The following is a 21,330-nucleotide window of genomic DNA, read 5'->3' on the forward strand; positions in this document are numbered from 1 at the left end:
AATAAGTTGCCATCTTGTATCGTACAGACTAAGAATTGGGACTTGTTATTAATAAACCCTACTTGTCAGTTTAAGGAATTTGATATATCTGCCACTCGCTTATCTAAAGAGGAGTGGTTGCAAATCCATAAAAAAATGTCTGTAAAATAAGTTTAAATACGCCATCAGTGCACTATGTTATACAACTGATTACAAAAATTGTCGATATCGCCTCTTCTAACGTCAGATTATGGTACTATCCAGGACTTGGCTAGCGTTTTGGAATAGTCGCAATGCAGTTTAGAAGACAGCCATATCTATACATTGTGCCAAACACGCTTCGTGACATTTATAACAAGTCAGTCTTTCGACTGCGAGCTTTTTCGAAAGCTGCCAGGTTCCGGTGACATCGGAAATTACCGAAAATACCCGACTAATAAATTTGTAAACACCAGCCGCAAACTATGCGAGCCGAAATGACTGTTGGCTTTGAAATTGAAAGTTTACAAAACTTACGGATTTTCAATGGATACGCCGAGCAGAAACGAGAGAGGAAGGTTTGTTTTGTGTCTTCGTACTAAAATTTGTTTCGTTAATTCGACTTTTGAAGAGAAAATGAAGTCGAAAGAATCGGTAACTCGATTCAACAAAAGTTAATTGGTTAGTTTATGACATTCTCAAAATAGGAGTATACACCGGAATTAAGCGTTTTAGGTGAAATTTATGTTAACAGTTAAATGACAGATTTATACTTCTTTCATTTTATATAGGTTTTGCCATCTTGCAGAGCAAAATAGGGCTTTTATTTGAACTTCAGTGAAGGCCACACATTTTGAATTGATTTACGGTGTGTTATCTGTTCGACCGCTAACCTGACAAGAACGTTTTAGTGGCGCTACTGCAGTATATATACCAGTGACCTCGTAAGGTCACATGTTCAGTTTGTCGGCCAATGGCTGCATAAATTTTTGTCTCAGACGTTGCAGACAGCCAATCATTGCATAGTTGCTTGCAATGACGTCATTTCATTCATGAGTATTTGTGAGGCCCTCACACGGGATTTTGCACAATTTACAAAAATAAAATATATATTGAGTATGATTATAACAGGTCCCACATTTATTATAATAAAAAAATATTATTCTGTATTTTGTGTTTGTTGATAAGAGATATAAAATAAACTTCATTGGTTACTAATATAATTATATTAAACTTCTTTGGTTACTTAATTATTTTATTTATTTCATTATTTATATAGAATTGTTTCATTTATTTTGTTTGTTTGTTGACCATGCTTTCCACACTTTTCTTTCAAATTAAACAAGGTATCCTTCATAAGAATCGTATTTTTCTGTATTAATTCATCCTTTTTGGTAAATTAAAACAATAGTATTCATTGTGGTAAATCTTATTTGAGAGTAAGAGTGCATCTTTAATATTATTGTTAGTGTTTTTATTTAAACTTTTATAAATAAAAATCAATTAAATTTGAAGTCGAAAAAAAGTTGTTTTTTTTAAAGCACAGTTAAATAAAAAGTGAAATAAAGAGAATAAAAAGAAAGTTTGTGGTGAGTATTTTTATTGTTAATATATTTCTTCAGTCCTCCCTGGAGCTTCCATCCTCTCCTGAGGAGTTTGAGAGTGACACTGGCCTTGCTGACCAGACAACAAGTGATGGCACCAAGAAAACACGCTCAAAATGTGGCCGCCCGGCAAACCCCATACCCCGACACAAACGGCAATCTCACATTAAGGCAGAATACAAGCGAAGAGATAAAATTCAGGTTTGGTTCAGTTCAGCAGTTTTAGTTAGTTAGGGGTAACCTATTGATTTTGAATACTTGTTGAAGAATTTGTTTTGTTTTCCAAAAAGTTCAGGCATTCAAACAGGCTTAAATAAATGATACATTGTGTATAAATTTTGTTTATCCTATTTGGCATTTAAGTATTTTGACATTGACTTTGACCTTTCGTCTATGAATCTGTAAACAAAATTGTTTGAAAATATTTTTTGCGATGTGAAAGAGTACATAAAGTTATGTTTGTTTTCCATAACTTTTTGGACCTATATCTTTTGATGTTCTGATAATGGCTAGCTATAATCGAAGCCTTTTTTTTTAAAAGATGGTTTATTAGGTCTACCACCCAAAATAGGCACTGTAAGACTCGGAATCATGTCTCGAGAAAGGCCTTCAGTATTTAGTAAAGCTACGGAAGTTCCTGTATGGTAAGGCAGGTAAAAAGTGTGATAAAACTTTAGTATTTTTTTCCTTGAGTGGTTATCTAATAAAAGTATTTAAATTTATTGTGAGAAATTTCTTTAAAACCTTTTTTCTATTAAATACTGTTAAAACAATAACATTTATTGTAGTGTCATGAAAATTGAATAGGTTCAAAGCCCGGTATTATTTAAATTTGATTTTTGTACATCAATTAAGAGGTGTAACGGTACTTGTTTGATACCCTTTTTTCATTCAGATTTGGCTTTGAACTATTCTTTTTTCAATCCTTTACTGCTATTTGCTTTATTCATGACTAATTTTGTTACCATTTCAGATATCTTTATTACAAAATGATCATTTTAATCTTATCTCATGCAGTTGTTTTTGTATTTACTTTCACAGAAGGGTTTTGACACTCTATTGTCCACGGTTCCATCTCTAATCGAAGTGTCCTCAGCTAAAGAGAGTAGATCAGCGATGCTGTTGAAATGTAGGTATTTTTTTCTACTTTGTTCAAGTTTTTATGACCAAGTAGATAAGGGCTGGCTTTTACATTTTTCTCACTTCTTGATATGCTGTTTGCGAAAGGGTGCATAATTTTTGCCTTCAAAACTGGCAAAATTATGAATGATACATCAATAGCGCAAGAAACACAAGGAGATAGAATTTATGTGGAAGCCTTCTAAATCCATTAGCTAGGGTTTTAACCTGTTAGTTTGAGCCCCAGGTCTTAAATCAGGGGCGCCCTTGCAAAATGTTTGAACATTCTCCCATATTGTAGCCACCGAGTACTGTCGACAGTTAAAAACTGAGTGTGCCAGCTCAAAGGATGAGATTGAAGCCCTTCAGCGAGAGCTGGAAAGCCTGGGTACCGATATTCAGTAAGTCTAAATATAGATGTCCTTGCTAAGTGGTAGACTTGTGGTACGTCAGAGGTTGCACTTTCAAATTGTCCTTTCTTGACCTTGAGTTTTTTTGAGGTCAAATCCTCTCAGTTTTAGTTTTGATTTGGAGGAAGATTGATTTATCTGTTTACTTTCCATGAATTTTTTTCTAAATAAATGCAAATCTTTACAAAGATAAAACACACAAAGGTGTATTCACAAGTTAGCTTTTGAAGTTTTAATAGGGTTGAAAATAACCTTGAGAACCTATGACTAGGTTTTGCAAAGTTTATTGAAGGTGTTCAAATTTGCTTTCTTGAATGTGCTTCTTCTGATGTGAACACTTTGCATGCTAATCAATCATTATTTTCTTTCAGCAACAGTTTGGGTTTAAAAGTCATGCTTCATGATAAGATTTATTACTAGTATAATGCACTTGATTCACAAAGGCTGATTTCAAATATCATATCACGTTACAAAAAGTTTAGATGTATCTACATTTAACCTATTTAACAGTTTGAGGTTAGCCTTTGTGGAAAGCTATAGTTTTGTAGTAGCACACACTATAATATTCAGTACCTTTTGAATAGTTTGAAAAGTTATATAACATGAATACATGATATAAACATATCATGACTAATTTTCTTTTCATTTTTTCAGAAAAAGAGGTAATATGTTTCATATTATGAGTATATAATGTCACAACCAATTAATTAGTCTGTATCTTTTTCAGAATGCATATTCAACTATATATATATAATATGTTAGTTTGTCTGTTAATTTGAATATATATTACTGTTATAATGATAATTGTAGGTTAATCAATGTTTGTTTTTGTTGCAGATAATGTGTATTACCTTGTTTATTTGTAGTGCATTTTCATATTGTTTATGACAAATGAAGCATGACTTTTAAACCCACAAAATATACATTTGGGGAAACATTTTGACAATGTTCAAAATTTGTTCGAGTTTGTTGGACGCAATCAGCTGACAGAGACCTTATCCAACCCCATGTTCAAGGTCATTGTAAAATAGGATGTATATAAGTTCATTTATAAAAAAGTTAAACATTCTAATAACAGCATCTTTAACCTGAAATCTCTTGTAAATGTAACTGCTTTATAAAAGGTATTTAAAACCACAGATTGCCAAAAACAGTCCATCAATCAGTCTAGTCTTGTCAATACAAGGAATATATAAAACAAAGGGGTTGGAGAGCATCCGTCAACAGTGACCTTGACACAAGGTCACATAGGAGTTACACAATACTTCATTCAACAAATTAACCCCCTCCATCCCGTTACCCCCACCCCTCTCCATATGAACCCAACTACCCCACCCCCTCTGTATATGAACCTCTATAAAGCAACTAATTTGTTTACTCTTCAGGAATTTGCAAGACCAGCTGCCCCAACACGGCTCAAACCAAAACAAGGAAGTCGAGATGGTTTCCATGGATACGCTGTATGACCAGTACGTGACTGAGCAGACGAAAAAAAATTGGAAGTTTTGGATCGTATCCTTTTCACTTGAAAAAGTTTCAAATCTGAAATATAATCTTAAAATGATTCACTGGATCATGTGTGTTCTGTTTTTTAATGCCGCTGGTAAAAATACAACAATTTATTTGCAGAACTATAAATCAAATTAATCCGCCATTGAACATTTCAAGCCAAACATTAACTTTGCAGCTGTTCAAAACATAATTTACATTATTATATTTATGTTGTTTTATATCAACACATTGAGTAAAACACTACAATTAATTAATACTATTATTTGATTTTTTTACAAACTACTACTAATGTTCCGGCATACATCTAAAGTTGTTTTTGATGGAAAATTGCCGATGAGTTACAATTGGTAAAAATTGCGATTGATTTGCAATTTTCATGACCTAATTTTTTAACTATGTTTGATGCAGTATAACCATCTTTTATAATGAACAAATGGTAGTTTGTTCACCATTGTAGTCACTAGCTGTCTTTAATTTTTAAAACTGAAATGTTTATAAGAAGTTATAGAATTAATTTAAACAAAAATTCTAATGTTATTCCAAAAATGTTTTGAAACTAAGCCTATGAAAGAATGGAGTTTTGTATATGGCTGAAATCAAACTCGGTATTACTCAAAAATCCATCAACTCAAGCTTCAAAGCTGTCCTTAGTGTCTTTGAGTCTTAGTCAGATTACAGTATATACTAATACATGAATAATAGTCTGTAATAGTTCATAAATTATAAACATAAAGACTAGTCCTTAATGATTACAAGTTTGGGTTCTTCATGAGACCCCTGTATGACTCGTTCAAGCGGACAATGGCTAACAAGAATACGCTGAAGGAGTTTAGTGGAACCGTTCAGGATTGGGTACAGACGACATTGTCACTGAAGACTCTAAGAAAAGGTGAGCTATTTCATTGTCCCATTTGTGAAATATTTATCAGCGATTAAAAGATTGTAACAGAAATGGATCTCTTTTGGTATCCGACAATGACTGACACAAGCTTGTATGTTATATGCAGAAATAACGTCAATCTATTGTAGAATTTTTCTTAGTGTTGGGACTTGTCATCATTGGACAAAATCATATTATTGGCATAAAGCAGAAATATTAAAGATATAAATCTGACATTTAAAATAATAATTTAAAATTAGTAAGAGAAAACATTTGTTTTTTCAGTTTTACAAATTAGTTTTAGCTTACACCAATGAAGCAGTATTTCTGACTGAATTTTATCAATCCCTACTTCTTACATATCAGGTATCCTTGAGTCACTACGTTACATGAGCAAGCATACGAGCATCATGACAACCCCGGAACAGCTAGAGGAGGAGGCGCATGCCAATGTCCACCGTCACTTCCTGTGTAAGGCAAGACGTGACTCGGCGGGCAAGCTTGACCTTGGCCCTAGACCAAAAACCGAGAGTCCAAGTGGACATCGGACTCCCCGAACACCCACCCCAATACCGGGACCCTCAAGGTTTGTATATAGTTCTGTGCTATTTTTCTATCTCTGACAGAGCGCAAAGTGAACAATGTGTCCTCTTGCAAAAGAGGTTCGGGTTCCTGCCCCAAGAAAATGACTATCTTGTGACCTGTCAAAATGGGTACCAGTGTCCAACAGACTTGAACGTTATTGAAATACAAGAAGAATGTTGTTCTACACAATAATAAATAAAAATAAACGGGAGTAAAAGATTGAACAATAAATCCATTTTTTTTATAAACATCTCATTGTTAAAGTTATCTAAGCCTGAATTCTAAAAGTTGGCATTGGTAATATTCAATAGCTTAAATGACATAGCTATTATGATTCTTTTAAATTAATCCTACTAACAGTGAACTATAACATACTGATATTGCTAGTTTTACTGGAAATTCCTTTTCTATGGACGCTTTGCTTGATTCTCCATTCAAAGAAAGAATTATTTGATACAAGGCAGTTATTTCTTTCTAGGGTTGCAGGTTCTGTGCCAGGGACCCCTTGCAGCCAGACCCCACTCCATACACCCTGCCCCACCCCGCCACGTACCCCAGTGGTGAGCAGACGTAACAGCAAGCGGGAGAGCGTCAGGTCAATGGAAAGTAGGTCAAGGTCGAATTCTCCAGCCCAGGAGGAAAACAAGGCAAAGAGGAGATCTGGGTACAGGTAAAGAAATGTTTTAACCACGCTATACAGTGCTAGACATTAATTATTTATGCAGGAGTTGGTTGGACTTCCCATTTACAAATTTTAGGAGAGTCAAGGGCATTAAGGAAATTGTATTGTCAAAGAAAAGTATTCAAAGCAAATGGAGTTCCAAACAAAACTTATTAGAAAGTTTTGAAGTTTCAGAAACTCACAAGAATACTTATAGTTATGTATAAAATTCATTAATACTGTCGTCTTTGCTAAAATAAGGAGTCTGACAGACTCCTTAGCTCCAATATCTAAGAGTTTGTACACAAGTCACAGACTCCTGGAGACCCTTTAGTGCTGAACACTACTACCTTAAAAAGTGTATCTGTTGGAGACTCATTAAATATGCTCTGCCTAAAAAGCTTTTACGACATTTGTTTTGTCGAAGAAAAAAGTAGTGTTCTATGATAGCTTTTGTGTTGGACCGGTGTTGTTGGTTTCAGCATCTTAGTGATAAAAACTTTAACCTTGGCCATTAGTGAAAAAATGTTGGAAGATATTTAAATGTTTATTTAGACAATCCATACACGCGTAGCAAGGCCCATAAGCCTGGCTTTAAAATTGGTTGAGTTATTACTGACTGAAAATAGATAAACATTGGCATTTGCTCTTTGGCGCTTTATGGTATTTGAAAAATACATTGTGTAGCATGTTATTCTCCTAAACAATGTAAAATCATGGGAGTTTTAAAAAAAAATCTAATTACTGACCCACTGAAATAATATTCAAATTTGAGTCAAGCCACTGCAAACAATTAATTTTTAGGATGGCCCAATGAGTTTGACATATTTGTAACATATATTATCTTTTAAAGTGTACAATACACAAATATGTGAATATGTGGTGACCCATATCTTTTTGGTATCATTTGGTCATGGTTTTATATGCAGAAAAAGAATATACAAATAGCCTGCCTATATAAATAGCCTACTTATAATTAGTTAAAAAACAACGTTTTTGGCCTTAAGAGATTGCAAAATAGATAATTAGCTTCCAATTTCAGTTGAAATAAAGGGAAAACTGTCTTGTGTTTATTTATGAGTAAATGTGAATGGTGATTTATAACATATTCAAGTTTTAACAGAAATTGTATTGTATAATATAATTGTATTTAATATTTGTCCTAATAACTGAATCCTCTACAAACAAAGACTGCGATGAACTAAGTAGTTATGTCTCCCCCATTCATAGGGAGACATATTGTTTTTGCCCTGTCCGTCAGTCAGTCAGTCCTTCAGTCAGTCAGTACGTCACACTTCGTTTCGGCTCAATAACTATAGAACGCTTGGACCCAGGAACTTCATACGTGGTATGCTAGTTGGTCATGACTAGAAGATGGCCCCTATATATTTTGGGCTCACTAGGTCAAAGGTCAAGGTCACCTTGACCTTGAGGTGAAGAAACGGTTTCCGCTCAGTAACGAAAAAAACGCTTGCACCCAGGAGCTTCGTACTTGGTATGCTGGTTGGTCATGACTAGTAGATGACTCCTATTGATTTTGAGATCAGTAGGTTGAAGGTCAAGGTCACTGTGACCTTGAGGTGAAGAAATGGTTTCCGCTCAATAACAAGAGAACGCTCGCACCCACGATCTTCATACTTTGTATGCTAGTTGGTCATGACTAGAAGATGAACCCTATTGATTTTGAGATCACTAGGTCAAAGGTCAAGGTCGCCATGACCTTGAGGTAAAGAAACGGTTACCGCTCAGTAACTAAAAAACCCTTGCACCCAGAAACTTCATACTTAGTATGCAAGTTGGTCATGACTAGTAGATGACCCCTATTGGTTTTGTGATCAGTCAATTAGTCAGTCAGTCAGTCCTTCAGTCAGTCAGTACGTCACACTTTGTTTCGGCTCAATAAATAAAGAACACTTTCACCCAGGAACTTCATACTTGGTATGCTAGTCGGTCATGACTAGTAGATGACCCCTATTGATTTTGAGATCAGTAGGTCAAAGGTCAAGGTTGCTATGACCTTGAGGTGAAAAAACGGTTGCTGCTTAGTAACTAAAGAACACTTGCACCCAAGAACTTAATACTTGGTATGCAAGTTGGTCATTTAGATGATCCCTATTGATTTTGTGATCAGTAGGTCAAAGGTCAAGGTCTCGATGACTTTGAGCTAAAAAAAAGTTTCTGATAAATAATTGAATAACGCTTGCGCCCAGGAACTCCATACAATGCAAACTTCCGTTTACATTTTCCAAGATTAATCAACAACACTTTTTTCTCTTCACTATTTAATATGGGTGAATAAACCAAACTTCACTGTTGGTTCGTCTCCAGTCCAAAATTACAATTTTCATGTCCATTATTTATTTTTCTCAGCTATGACCACACAATAGGGGAGACAAGCGCTTTTTCAAAAAAGCAATCTCTAGTTAAAATTTAACTTCAAAATAAAAAGTTAACCCTGTATAGAGGCTCAACGCAATGTAGTTATTTCTTTGCAATATTTTTAGGTCAAGGTCAGGAAGAAGGACCCCCTCAGATGCCCAGGATGACAACAGACCCTTGGAGTTCCTATCAAGCCGCCCCAGCCATGCTATCCAGACTCCCTTTGCCCAGTACATGGTGACAAGCCAGAATGCCTCTGCTCCAAACACTTCTGTTGTTGCCATGGTGACAGGGTCATCCTTTATTCCAACTGTTGCTATGACAACTACTGTCAACTTGGTGAAGGTTGCTTCCATAACAACCACTGGACCAAGTGAGTCATCTTATGTTCCCATGACAACAGAGTCAGCATTTTCTCCAACTGTTGGCATGACGACCACTTCCAACATGATGCAGGGTTCTTCCATGGCAACCAGAGTGTTCAATGCAACATACAATAGTATGAAAAGTGAACAACCTTTAGATAACAATATCAATGACCCTCTCGTGGCATCGTTTGTTGAATCTCTTATATCGGCAATGCAGCCCCACTCCCAGCTACCTAAGCTTAACACTATGCTCACTACTGATTCTGCCAACATGTCCCAGCTTAGATTGTCCTTGCCCATAAGAAGCCCTGTTCAAGCGCCCTCCTCTAGCCAGATGTTCATCCCAGAAACACAAAGGAATACAACAACATTACAAGATTCTTTCTTAAACCAGACAAGCATGTCAACTGCAACACCCCATAGAGGGGAAAACCACAAACAAGCCTTTGTCCCTCTCAACAGACCTGTTGTCATCAAGGAAGGCATTTTGACCCCTGTTTTTACCAGTGCTTCAAATAATACAAATATGAGCCAGAATCTGTCCAGCTCAAGTTTAATGGCAATGGATACTACAAGTATAAACTCTTTACTGTCAGTTCAGAATTGTGTAACAAGCCATTCTCCTATGGTTCAGTGCAGTGAAGCAGATCCCTTGCTCTGTGGGGCCTCTAATATGGACCTTACAATGGCTGGAGGGGCCTCAGTGAATGGGGCCACTAAACCAGAGTCAGCTTTCATGGAATTCTTAAACAATGAAGAAGACAGCCTCATGAATATGTTGAAGGTTGATGTGTTGGACGTCAACTCTGTGCTCAGTTTTTTCACTGATTCATAATAGAGGACGGTTTCTCCACTTATCGTAGTATTAATTGATAGTTTTCTGTACATTGGCCACATATCAATGTGGTACATCATTTAAAAAGGAGTATTTATGTTTGTTTTCTTATTGCATTTAAAATGTTGTTTAAATACTTTGAAGTTTTTTCTCATTTTAAAAATGAATAAATCAGCATTAAACCAAGTTTAAAATATTGGTCAAATTTAATGACTGTCTCACCTCAGATTTTATTAGTATTTGCGACTACAGTATTTCAGTTTAAGTGCCTTGTTGACCTAGAATTACATTGCAGTTACCATAATATTAAAAAAAAAACTTTAATCATTTCTCAATATCAGTTCCTTTTTCACGTAACAGCTCAGCATGATTTAAAATATTAATCGTTTTTACTCCTTTTAAAAGACCTTTGTTTAAAAAAAAAATGTTCATATTATAAAGAAAGTAATTATTCACAATGTGGCATGGCAAAAATATGACAATCTGTCATGTTGCGGAGTGAAAATACAGCAATTCTCCTTGTGGTTGAGCAAATATACTTTCCATTATTTATTTTCTTTCCTAATTCATGATAAACATCTTTTAAATATTCATAACTGTTGAGTCAGAAGTTAAGTTTTTTGTTGTGTTATTGGGCAACAGCATATCCTTTTGGGGAAATGATATGGAAAATGACAAAGATTGTTGTGATTTGATACTATTTATTTTAGTCATTAACTTTTGTGTTGAGTAATTGATCGGCTGTTTATATAATAGTTTACCAGTTAAACTGAACAACTGTTAATCTATTTCACTGTAATTAAAAAGTTTTATCCTGTTAACAATGATACATGTATGCAGAACAGATAAGATCCTGGTTAAGTTTCTATTCATTGCGCTTGTTTATTGGCCTGTTTTATTATTATAAGTAGCATCTTGTGAATATATGGTCCATTGTTTCTAAGTGTAATGCATATAAACACTTAAACTCGATCTTAACACTTCAATTCATGTGTGACCCATCATAAATTGTTAAATTTGTCCTGGCTGTCAATCATTCAGGCCACATGGGAATATGTGGGAATCTTGACCGATTAATTCATACATTTTCATTTTTGATGAGGAATTTGTATACAGGTCTTTTGATGGCGTTTTTATTCCCTCTATATAAAGTTGTTTTTTTTTGTAAACCCAGTCACAAAACCCAGTCACAATAGCCTATGCTCAAATATGTGGAAATATCTTCAAGGGTATTATACAAACTTTTGTAAGAATTTGACTCATTTATGTATTAGTTTAAGATTCTGATGTAATAAATTGTTGCCCATACTTGAATGCTCTTGAGATTTTAACCTACATTTCCATCCAATGAGATCACCAATCGGCCTCCAATAAGTACCACACTTAATTGTTTAAGGGCCCTTCTAATGCACCAGTCAATTGTAACCACGGCCCCCCCAGGTCCGGGGGTATACCGGGGATAGCCGGGGAAAAGGGCCGTGTTTTTACTTTCCAGGTGGCCCCGCAGTGCCGGGCGACTGCGGTGGTTTTGTCTTCACGCCAAATATAGCGGGAAATTGGCCTTATCTAGGGTCACTTGGGTGCGGGGGCATTTGGCGGGGGTTTTACCAACAGATCGTCCCCGCAGGGCGGAGACTTTGCCCGGGCTTGGCTGGACCAAAAGTCAAAGTCCCCGCTATTCCCCGGACCTGGGGGGCCGTGGTTACAAATGACTGGTGCATAAATCATTAAGTTTTTGCACAATAGGTTTTGACTTTTGCTCAAACAAAACTATTTTATTTACTTTCAAATTTCACTGAAGGATGGGGCATTATGCTTGGAACTAAGGGTTGCAAATATCATTAGGGTCTTTTTGTTTCTAGTAAGGGCATTTAAAAGTTGTTATTTTTAATCATATTTTCTAATACGTGAATATATTTTTGTAGTCAACCACATAAGGTCATTCTATGTTCTTAAATAATGAAATTTGCCTCATGAATTTTGAATCTGTATATATTCCACATTAGACTAGTTGTGTTTACATGTACATCACCCATAATCTGTGGAGTTGTCAGTTATTTACATAGCAGTTCAACCTCAGTTTATTAAGGTTATAAATACATATACAAGACCTCTGCACCTTTCAGTAACTTCCTGACCTGATCTTAAGTACATCTGACCACTGGTCAAATTAAGGTCATTATGGTCATAAATTGATACCATAGGAGTACTGGTTTTGCTTGTTTAAGTAGGATGCAATTTAATTCAGCCTGTAATGCAAGGGAGAGAATCCATAGTTTGTGGTAGAGTAATACTAGAACTGATCATTGTATATAGTGTTCATTTAATACTGTTGTAAAGGTTATTTCTTATTTTAAAAATATGTGTATAAAAAAGATAGTATAAAAAAGAAAATTAGAACTGAACATTGTATATATTGTTCATTACTGTTATAATACTTGGTAGAAAAGTATGTTATTATATAGAAAAAAATATATTAGAAAAAAATGTAAATGTGGGAAAAACTTCTACTGTTAGGTAAAGAAAGAGTAAAACACACACACACAAATACATACAATGAAAATTAGTGAATTGAAAGAAATATAAATTGAACGTGTTTATAATGAAATATTGATTATTATGCCCCCCTTCGAAGAAGAGGGGTATATTGCTTTGCACAGGCATGTCGGTCGGTCGGTCGGTCGGCCGGTCCGTCGGTAGACCAAAGCTTGTCCGAGTGATAACTCAACAATTCCTAGACGTATGGTCATCAAACTTCACATGAAGGTTGGGCCTGACCAGTAGATGACCCCTATTGATTTTGGGCGTCATCAGACCAAAGGTCAAGGTCACAGTGACCTTGAATGGTAAAAGGTTGTCCAAGTGATAACGTGACAATGCCTGCACCCATGGCCCTCAAACTTGACTTGGAGGTTGGGCCTGACCAGTAGATGACCCCTATTGTTTTGGGGGGTCATTGGGCCAAAGGTCAAGGTCACAGTGACCTTGAATGGTAAAAGATTGTCCGATTGATAACTCAACAATGCCTGCACCCATGGCCCTCAAACTTGACTTGGAGAATTGGCCTGACCAGGAGATGACCCCTATGGTTTTTGGGGGTCATCTGGCCAAAGGTCAAGGTCACAGTGACCTGGAATGGTAAAAGGTTGTCCGAGTGATAACTCGACAATGCCTGTACCCATGGCCCTCAAACTTGACTTGGAGGTTGGGCCTGGCCAGAAGATGGTCCCTATTGATTTAAGGGGTCATTGGGCCAAAGGTCAAGGTCACAGTGACCTGGAATGGTAAAAGGTTATCCGAGTGATAACTTGACAATGGCTGCACCCATGGCCCTCAAACTTGATTTGTAGGTTGAGCCCGGCGAGAAGATTGTCCCTATTAATTTTAGGGGTCATTGGGCCAAAGGTCAAGGTCACAGTGACCTTGAATGATAAAATGTTGTCCAAGTAATAACTCAACATTGCCTGCACCCATGGCCCTCAAACTTGATATGGAGGTTGGGCCTGACCAGTAGATGATCCCTATTGATTTTAGGGGTCAAAGGTCAAGGTCACAGTGACCTTGAAAGCAAACTCGACAATTCTTGGACCTAGGGTCATCAAACTTGACATGATGGTTGGGCCTGCCCAGTAGATGACCCCTATCGAATTTGGGGGTCATCAGGCCAAGGTCAATGTCACAGTAACCTTAAACGCAAAAAAGTTAACAAATCTTCCCCCACTGATATCTCAACAATGCCTGAACCTATGATCATTAAACTTGACATGGATGTTAAGCCTGACCAGTAGATTCATAGAGCCAAAGGTCAAGGTCACAGTGATCTTGAATGTTAAAAGGTTGTCCGAGTGATAACTCAACAATGCCTGAACCCATGGCCTTCAAACTTGACTTGGAGTTGCATCTGACTTGTAGATGACCCCTTATGATTTAAGGGGTCATCGGGTCAAAGGTCAAGGTCACAGTGACCTTGAACGAAAAAAACTTGTGATAACTTGACAATGCCTGCACCCATGGCCCTCAAACTTGACATTTAGGTTTCTGGTGACCAGCTGATGACTCTGGATTTTGAGTTCATAGAGTCAAAGGTCATGACGGTCATAACACACTATATCCTCACACTTTAATGGTCATAATCTTAAAACAGCAACAAATCAGCTGTCATTTCGGTCCATGCATATTTCATTCAATTGTCCATATAATCCTGACAACATGGCGCTCAGGGGGGGGGGGCATAATGTTTGACAAACATCTCTTGTTAGATATTGCTTTTCTGTAATTACAATACATATTCTTATGTGACAAGGGTTTGCAATGAATTTTTAGCATTATATTAGCACAATACTATAATAGACATTGTATAGAGTGTTTGTCCTTTTGTATGTTTATTGCTATTTTTAGAACATAGAAGGACCTTGTATGTTTGTTGCTATTTTTAGAACATAGAAGGACCTTGTATGTTTGTTGCTATTTTTAGAACATAGAAGGACCTTGTATGTTTATTGCTATTTTTAGAACATAAAAGGACCTTGTATGTTTATTGCTATTTTTAGAACATAAAGGACCCTGTATGTTTATTGCTATTTTAAGAACATAGAAGGACCTTTTGTGGCTTCCACATATTAAAATAATTCTAGGGTGAATCTTATCTTATACTTGAAAGCTTTAAGATAAATATCTGCAATTCTATTGTTTGTTTGTGTATCTTAACAAAGTGTTGGGTTTGAGTAACCAAAATTTTGTATGTTGTATATATGTAAAAAGGTGATATATAATATTATCTCTGTGACGGTCATAATGTTGTTATCTTCAGAATTTTTGTTGTTTGGTGGAACCCAATAAAACGTTCGTTTTAAATTTGTTTGTGTTTATAATTTGCTCGCCCTTCATGCACGTGAATGGGAATGTAGGGACCGTGCCCCAATTTCTTGAAAAATCTTGAAGCGTAACATGTTTAAAAATCATATTTCATTTAGTCAAATAAATGGCTTAAACTTAAATTTGGAAACCAACATAAAGTTTATCATGGCTGTCTTATTACTTTCTTTATAAGTCACAAAACTTTTTAAAAGGAGAAAATTCCACAAAATATGTCAAGACAAAGACATTTTTCGGCAAATTGTCTCAGCCGTAATTTAATTTTATTGAATTAATGGGATTTCAACTTAAATTAACAGAAGAATACAGCATTAGTTAGAGGTTGATGATTGCTTGCTGCTCACCATTAATGCAATAATTTCCTTTTGACAATGTAAGCATACTATCTAATAGCTCATGTCAGAAATTAACTTATTGAGCTATTGTTTTTTGTTAACCAGGTTTTCTCATTATTAGAATGAAGTTTGTCGTTGTTCGGGCGGACGACCAGGCAGGTCGTCAAACTAAGCTATGAAACTGAATAACTTTAGTAAGTGTTGACATATCTTGACCAAACTTCATACATAAGAAGAGTGTATGGATATATTTCATGGGATTGCGTTAGTGGCCCCTAGTGTCAATGTCACTGTTACTAACAATAGAAAAAAACGGTGAAACCCGAATAACTTAAGTTAGGGTTGCCATATTTTGACTAAACTTGGTAATTATGAAGAGTTTATGAAGACCTTTCATGGGGTTGCATTTGGGACCCCTTGGTTCAAGGTCAAGGGTACTGTTACATAAATAGTAACACGGCGGAAGCACAGTAGCTTAAGTTTGGGTTGCCATATCTTGACTAAACTTGGTATATATGAAGAGTTTATGGAGACCTTTATTTATATTGCGTTTGGGGCTCCTTGGGTCAAGGTCAACGTCACTTTTAGTTAAAATAGAAAAAAAACAAGATGAAACTGAATCTCACAATGTAGGATGAAGTTCTTTCAATCATTGAAACTCTGGTTTCGTCGCATTGCTTCGTTTTTTGTGATTATATAACCGACTTTGAATAAAGATTCTTGTATATTGTATCTCATAGCACCCATGGATGGCCAAAGTCGCAAACTGATGATACAGAAAAAGACCCATAATTGTCTCAACATTCGAAACAAATACTATTTATAGTAACATATATACTGGTTTTGTAAAGTATAACACGTGTGCTCTCAAATAAAAGGTCACATTCATATGTCATTCTCGTTTCCAGAGTGAGGATGCAATGTGTATTCTCCCCTTAATTATGAAACTATACGGACCAACCTTCATGGTATGTCATGTTTTAAATGTTTTACCAGTATATTGTATCATTATGCCCAAATTGTAGGGCCCATTTTCCTCGACATGTAGATAGACTTATATATAATTGCCATATTCCCCGAAGTTTGCTATATTACTTTGCAGAAAACGTCCAATACAGAGCATATGTATGAGATCTGAATGATAAAATTGGCGAATCGATGTATTTTTCATCTCATATGTCAACTCAAGGGCAGTTTATAGAATACTTATTCTTGATACATGTCGACATGCTATTTGAAAAAAAATGTGCAGAAATGGTTTTCTCGCCTAGGTTGCAAAAGAAATAGAAAAACTTATTATACAATAATCAATAATTGATCAAGCAGGCAAACAAAAAAGTAGATAAAGTAGGCTTATCATCATGACAAATTCGACACTTTATATCAATGTGGAAACACTATACAAAGTATAGAATAAGTTTCCGGAGCAAGTCTGGATCGAGCTTTTGTCGTCGTCGGAAAACGGAACGGTGCCATTTATTTATAGATTCCGAAAAAAATATTCTTTACGGCAATTAGAAGTGCAACACTGTCGGCTACCTGCTTAAGCTAATAGGGCATTGATATGCCTTTTTGATAAAACATTATGCCTCCTGGTCAATATATTTCATGTTATTTCTGCATTCTGAATTGAATACATTCTTTTTCTTTGAACAATAACATGGCAATTTTGTAAGCGATGTCTAAAAGCGGGTTATAAATAATTCTTTCTTTTACAATATTTGTCCATACTTTTAATTAAATCTTGCGTTAACTACGTCAATGGCGCGCGAAAGCAGTCGCACTATACCTCCGGCAGGGTTTTCAGGACTATTTCATCTTTAGGACAATCTAAACTTCCACGCAAAACGCCTCTATACCTTTGCCTCCGAGTTGTCTAGGCACAAGCGGAACTATATTGTTACGACCCAGCTTATGACGTTTTTGGGGTTTACGGCACGGCTAGTGTAACAGTGACCTGGCTTTCGATAAACCTTCGGTGACTCAGATTATGAGGCGATATTCACTTTTATTCAACTGTAACTAACATATGAATTTCATAGGTATTTAATGTCTTTGGTAGCGATGTTCATCATATTAAAGGCATACAAAAACAGTGCATGCACCAGTTTTAAGCACCAATGTTCCCTTACAAAATGATATCAGGGAGCGATAGATCCCGTCCTGGTCGTAAGGGCTGATATCGTACAGTGTTCCTTTATTGCCCAATGGTAAGTATATGTAGCTAGGACCGGTTGTTGAGTGGTCTATCAGATCAGGCTAGTGCTATGTTAAGTTACGCTCTAAAGTTCTTTAAGTTGTATAAATAAGACCAATTAGAATGACAGTGACGTAGAGATACCGGATTTGAGCCAACAATAATAGTAAACAATAAAATCAAGTTTAACATCAAACTAGTTTATACAACTTTAATGAACATATACACAATCTACTTTCGACTGTTTCGAGTTGTTATGGGTTATTGAATAGTTGAATCTGACTGTTCTCTCCATCTCATCCTTATGTTCCTGTCATAAAAGCATTTCTTTATGTTGACATTTTCGTCGCTCTACAAATACTTTTCACTCCGTCAAACTGATGGTCTCTGTAATAAATTAGTTCTATATGTTTATGTACTCAACCTATTTATATGTGTACCTACTTAGTATTACATTTCTAACCATTCAGCCTGGTTAATATATATTTTTGCTCTTTTACATGTTTATATACAACATATTGTATTATTCATGTTGATGATCTCAAAACACATATTTGTATTAGGTGATGAGAGTAAATAAATACTGAAACTGAGATGAAAGAACACGTGAACAACTTCATAACGTCATTATTGTTGCACACTCTTGTTAATACTGATACAATGCCGTGATAATGCTATTATTTCCACGAACTGCATACACTCTCAAAATGTTTTATAAGTACGGCGAAGTAAATTGTTTAAAAATAACGAGACGCTGTAAATAAGGTAAGAATAAGTTGCATTCTTTCCTGCGATTATTTTTAGTCTCTTTGGCGTTTACCCTTTGCCATTAAACGGGGTTTATGTGTAAACTGTTGGCTACTGAGCTTGTTTCTGTAGTTTTTCATATAAGTATCGTATCTTTTCTCTTTATACACATTTAATGGGATATCACTACATTCAATACATAAATGCAATTCCTCATTGTTTTAACAGCCATCTGAGTAAATTAATCTACATTGTATAATCGCCTTGTTTGTATATTCTATGTGACTTTGAGCGGACACTCTCTGCATATCCGACACGTTTGTTTATGACACGGATGTATGGCTACTGAATCGTCAACCGCGTCATACACGTTCGACTAGGCTGAACTGTAGACAAACGTGTAAAACAAATTTAGTCTTATACTTTTTATCACCATAAGATTCTTGCATACTTATATAACAATATTTACGTACCTGTTTTATATTTGTACACGACTTGGTTACCTACAATAAGGGATGGTTCTGTGGATATAATAAATATTGTCACGAATATTCCCGGTTATTAATAACTCGTAAATACATTCCTCGACCTTAAGGCGAGGTATGGTGAAAAAAGTAAAATATGTTAGGGCTGTCACTGAAGTGGGAGGAGGTCGCTGCTGTTTGCTTCTGGTACATGACATAATTAAATTAAAGGTGATTTCTTTGCATGGTTACACACATGCAAGTATCTGCAAGACTTGTCCTGACAGCCTGCATGATTATTATAACAGTACGTAGCCTGCTGTCCGCCAGTTTCTCATTTAAATTGATGATTTTATCCACAACTGTTAGTCTGTTGCATCCCATGAAAGTGGTTCGCCTTTGTCGTGCAAGTAATACGTAGGTAATATTCAGTTTTACCATACAAAACTACTTAGAGAATGTTAAATAGATAAAAATCAAAATTAAATTCATATTAATAAAAAGAACTTACCTAGATGATAGTGATATCTTCCGCTGAGTATGATACTAGACCATCACCATAACCAATACCCTAACCACTGTCCATCTAAATAGTGTCAACTTCTACGCAATCTTCTGGCAATGAGATGGACTTGTGTGAATGAAATTACAAAACAAAAAACAAACAAGCACAAAAAACATCTTCGTTTAAAATGCGAAACTGAAGATGTGTAACTTATTAAAGAGTTTAATGTCAGGAGAATAAATAAACATTCACACTGTAAATAAAGAAAGACAACATAATTAGCTATATTTGATCTTGAAGAAGTAAATGAAAACAAAGGAATTCCTTTATCTTGCATTAAAAAGCGGTTTGCAACAAAATAAAACTAAAAGAAATACTAGTCTGACAGTTCTTAATATGCATTGCTTTCCCAATTGGATATCAATACAATTAATACTTTAGATAAATTTTAGTTTTTTCTTTCTCTATTAATGATACAAAACAGCCTTAAAATAATTAAATGAACTAACTAGAGACGTGCTGCACTTTACCGAAAAACTGCTTTGTTTTAGTAGTTTTAAAGAAAAAAACACATATAAAATTGGTATTTATTAAACGGCTGAAGCATTTTTGCCAAAATTTACGCAAACAGAAAAAAATGTTACAAAATTTATCACTGTCAAATTTTTCATTTTCATACTAGTCTTTGATGTCAATTCAACTCTTAAGATTGACATTTGACGAATTTATTTCGATTTGAAGTATTTTGATGAAGTTAAAATACACAGATTGACTGGAAATACGGGCTCACATTTTTCATACTACATTGTACTTTACATGGATTTCATTTTGTGTTTTTATTAAACCCCTTCCATTAGCTTTGAATCTATGTAAAACTATTGAATTTTTCATAAGTCAGTCATGAATAAAACGAAAAAACAAACAATCATAACATTGCTATAAAAACTATGTATGCCTATGTAATAGTAAGATGACATGAAGTAAGATCTTAATGATGAAGAATGGGCAGAGTTAGCTTAGCGAACGAGCCCTTCGTAAGAATTAAGTTATAACTTAAGGTCATCTAACTCACTTTTAATACAACCTCATTGGCCGAAACATTGTAAACGCATAATCTGAAGCAAATGAGTGGCAGTAGGCGGACGTTTAAGACCCGTGAAAATAAAAATTCTTAATGATTAAGCCTAGTACTTAATAAATGTCTATCTGCAATTCCATTGGATGAGAATGTAGGTTGTATTCTTATAAACGTTATCAATGTATTGTTTCCTTCGTGCTAGAAACAAATTAAAATGTAAAGTTTCAAATCATTTTCCGCTGAGTATATTTATTTACTACACCAGGCTCCAGTCACGAGGCATTCCAAAACAAATAGAATGTTTTTTGTGTTTCAGAAAAAAATACAAACAATGAATATATGACATCTTTCCATATCAAACTCATAATTTTATGTCATTAATCGTCTTGACAAAGCTCAGCGAAACATAAATTGCACCATAAAACGTTAGTATCCTACAGATATATATCACGTATCGTTTAAACAAAGGTGTCTTTAATTCCGATCATACAAAAGAATGTTGATTTGTTTTAGCAATACACACCTGATGGCGATTAATTTTCTTCTTTAAAGTATCACCAGGCTTCCATAGATTTAAATAGATTTTAACTAATAGTTTTGAATGAAAGCTATTTCTATTGTGTTTTGGCCAGCATTTGTTCTTTGTTTGTTCTTTGTTTGTCTCATCTATGTCCATAACGCATGATATACGAACATATAAAGAGGCAGAACCCTTTTCTAAGCAGGGTGGCATCCTGCATTTTCAGCTATATGTTTTCTCCTTATAATCCAAATTCTGATAGTAGAACTAACTGCTTTATCTGAAGAAGATGTATTAT

At 35.3% G+C, this 21,330-nt stretch overlaps 1 protein-coding gene across 2 annotated transcripts; it reads left to right on the forward strand.

The window, feature by feature from the left end:
• The first annotated feature begins 409 nt into the window (after positions 1–409).
• Positions 410–15,165, forward strand: LOC128236821 (rhoGEF domain-containing protein gxcI-like). 2 transcript variants are annotated; one of them, XM_052951936.1, is made up of 9 exons: positions 410–536; positions 1,581–1,763; positions 2,604–2,691; positions 2,983–3,082; positions 4,477–4,603; positions 5,360–5,492; positions 5,850–6,069; positions 6,547–6,738; positions 9,234–15,165. In XM_052951936.1, exons 1-9 carry the CDS (start codon positions 444–446, stop codon positions 10,309–10,311), a joined length of 2,214 nt encoding a protein of 737 aa, XP_052807896.1. In that variant the 5' UTR covers positions 410–443; the 3' UTR covers positions 10,312–15,165. The 2 variants fall into 2 exon arrangements, with proteins under 2 accessions (XP_052807896.1, XP_052807897.1); XM_052951937.1 differs by lacking the exons at positions 2,604–2,691; positions 2,983–3,082.
• Positions 15,166–21,330: the final 6,165 nt, after the last annotated feature.

The sequence above is a fragment of the Mya arenaria genome, chromosome 6 (genome assembly GCF_026914265.1).
Source record: "Mya arenaria isolate MELC-2E11 chromosome 6, ASM2691426v1".
Taxonomy (NCBI): Eukaryota; Metazoa; Mollusca; class Bivalvia; order Myida; family Myidae; genus Mya; species Mya arenaria.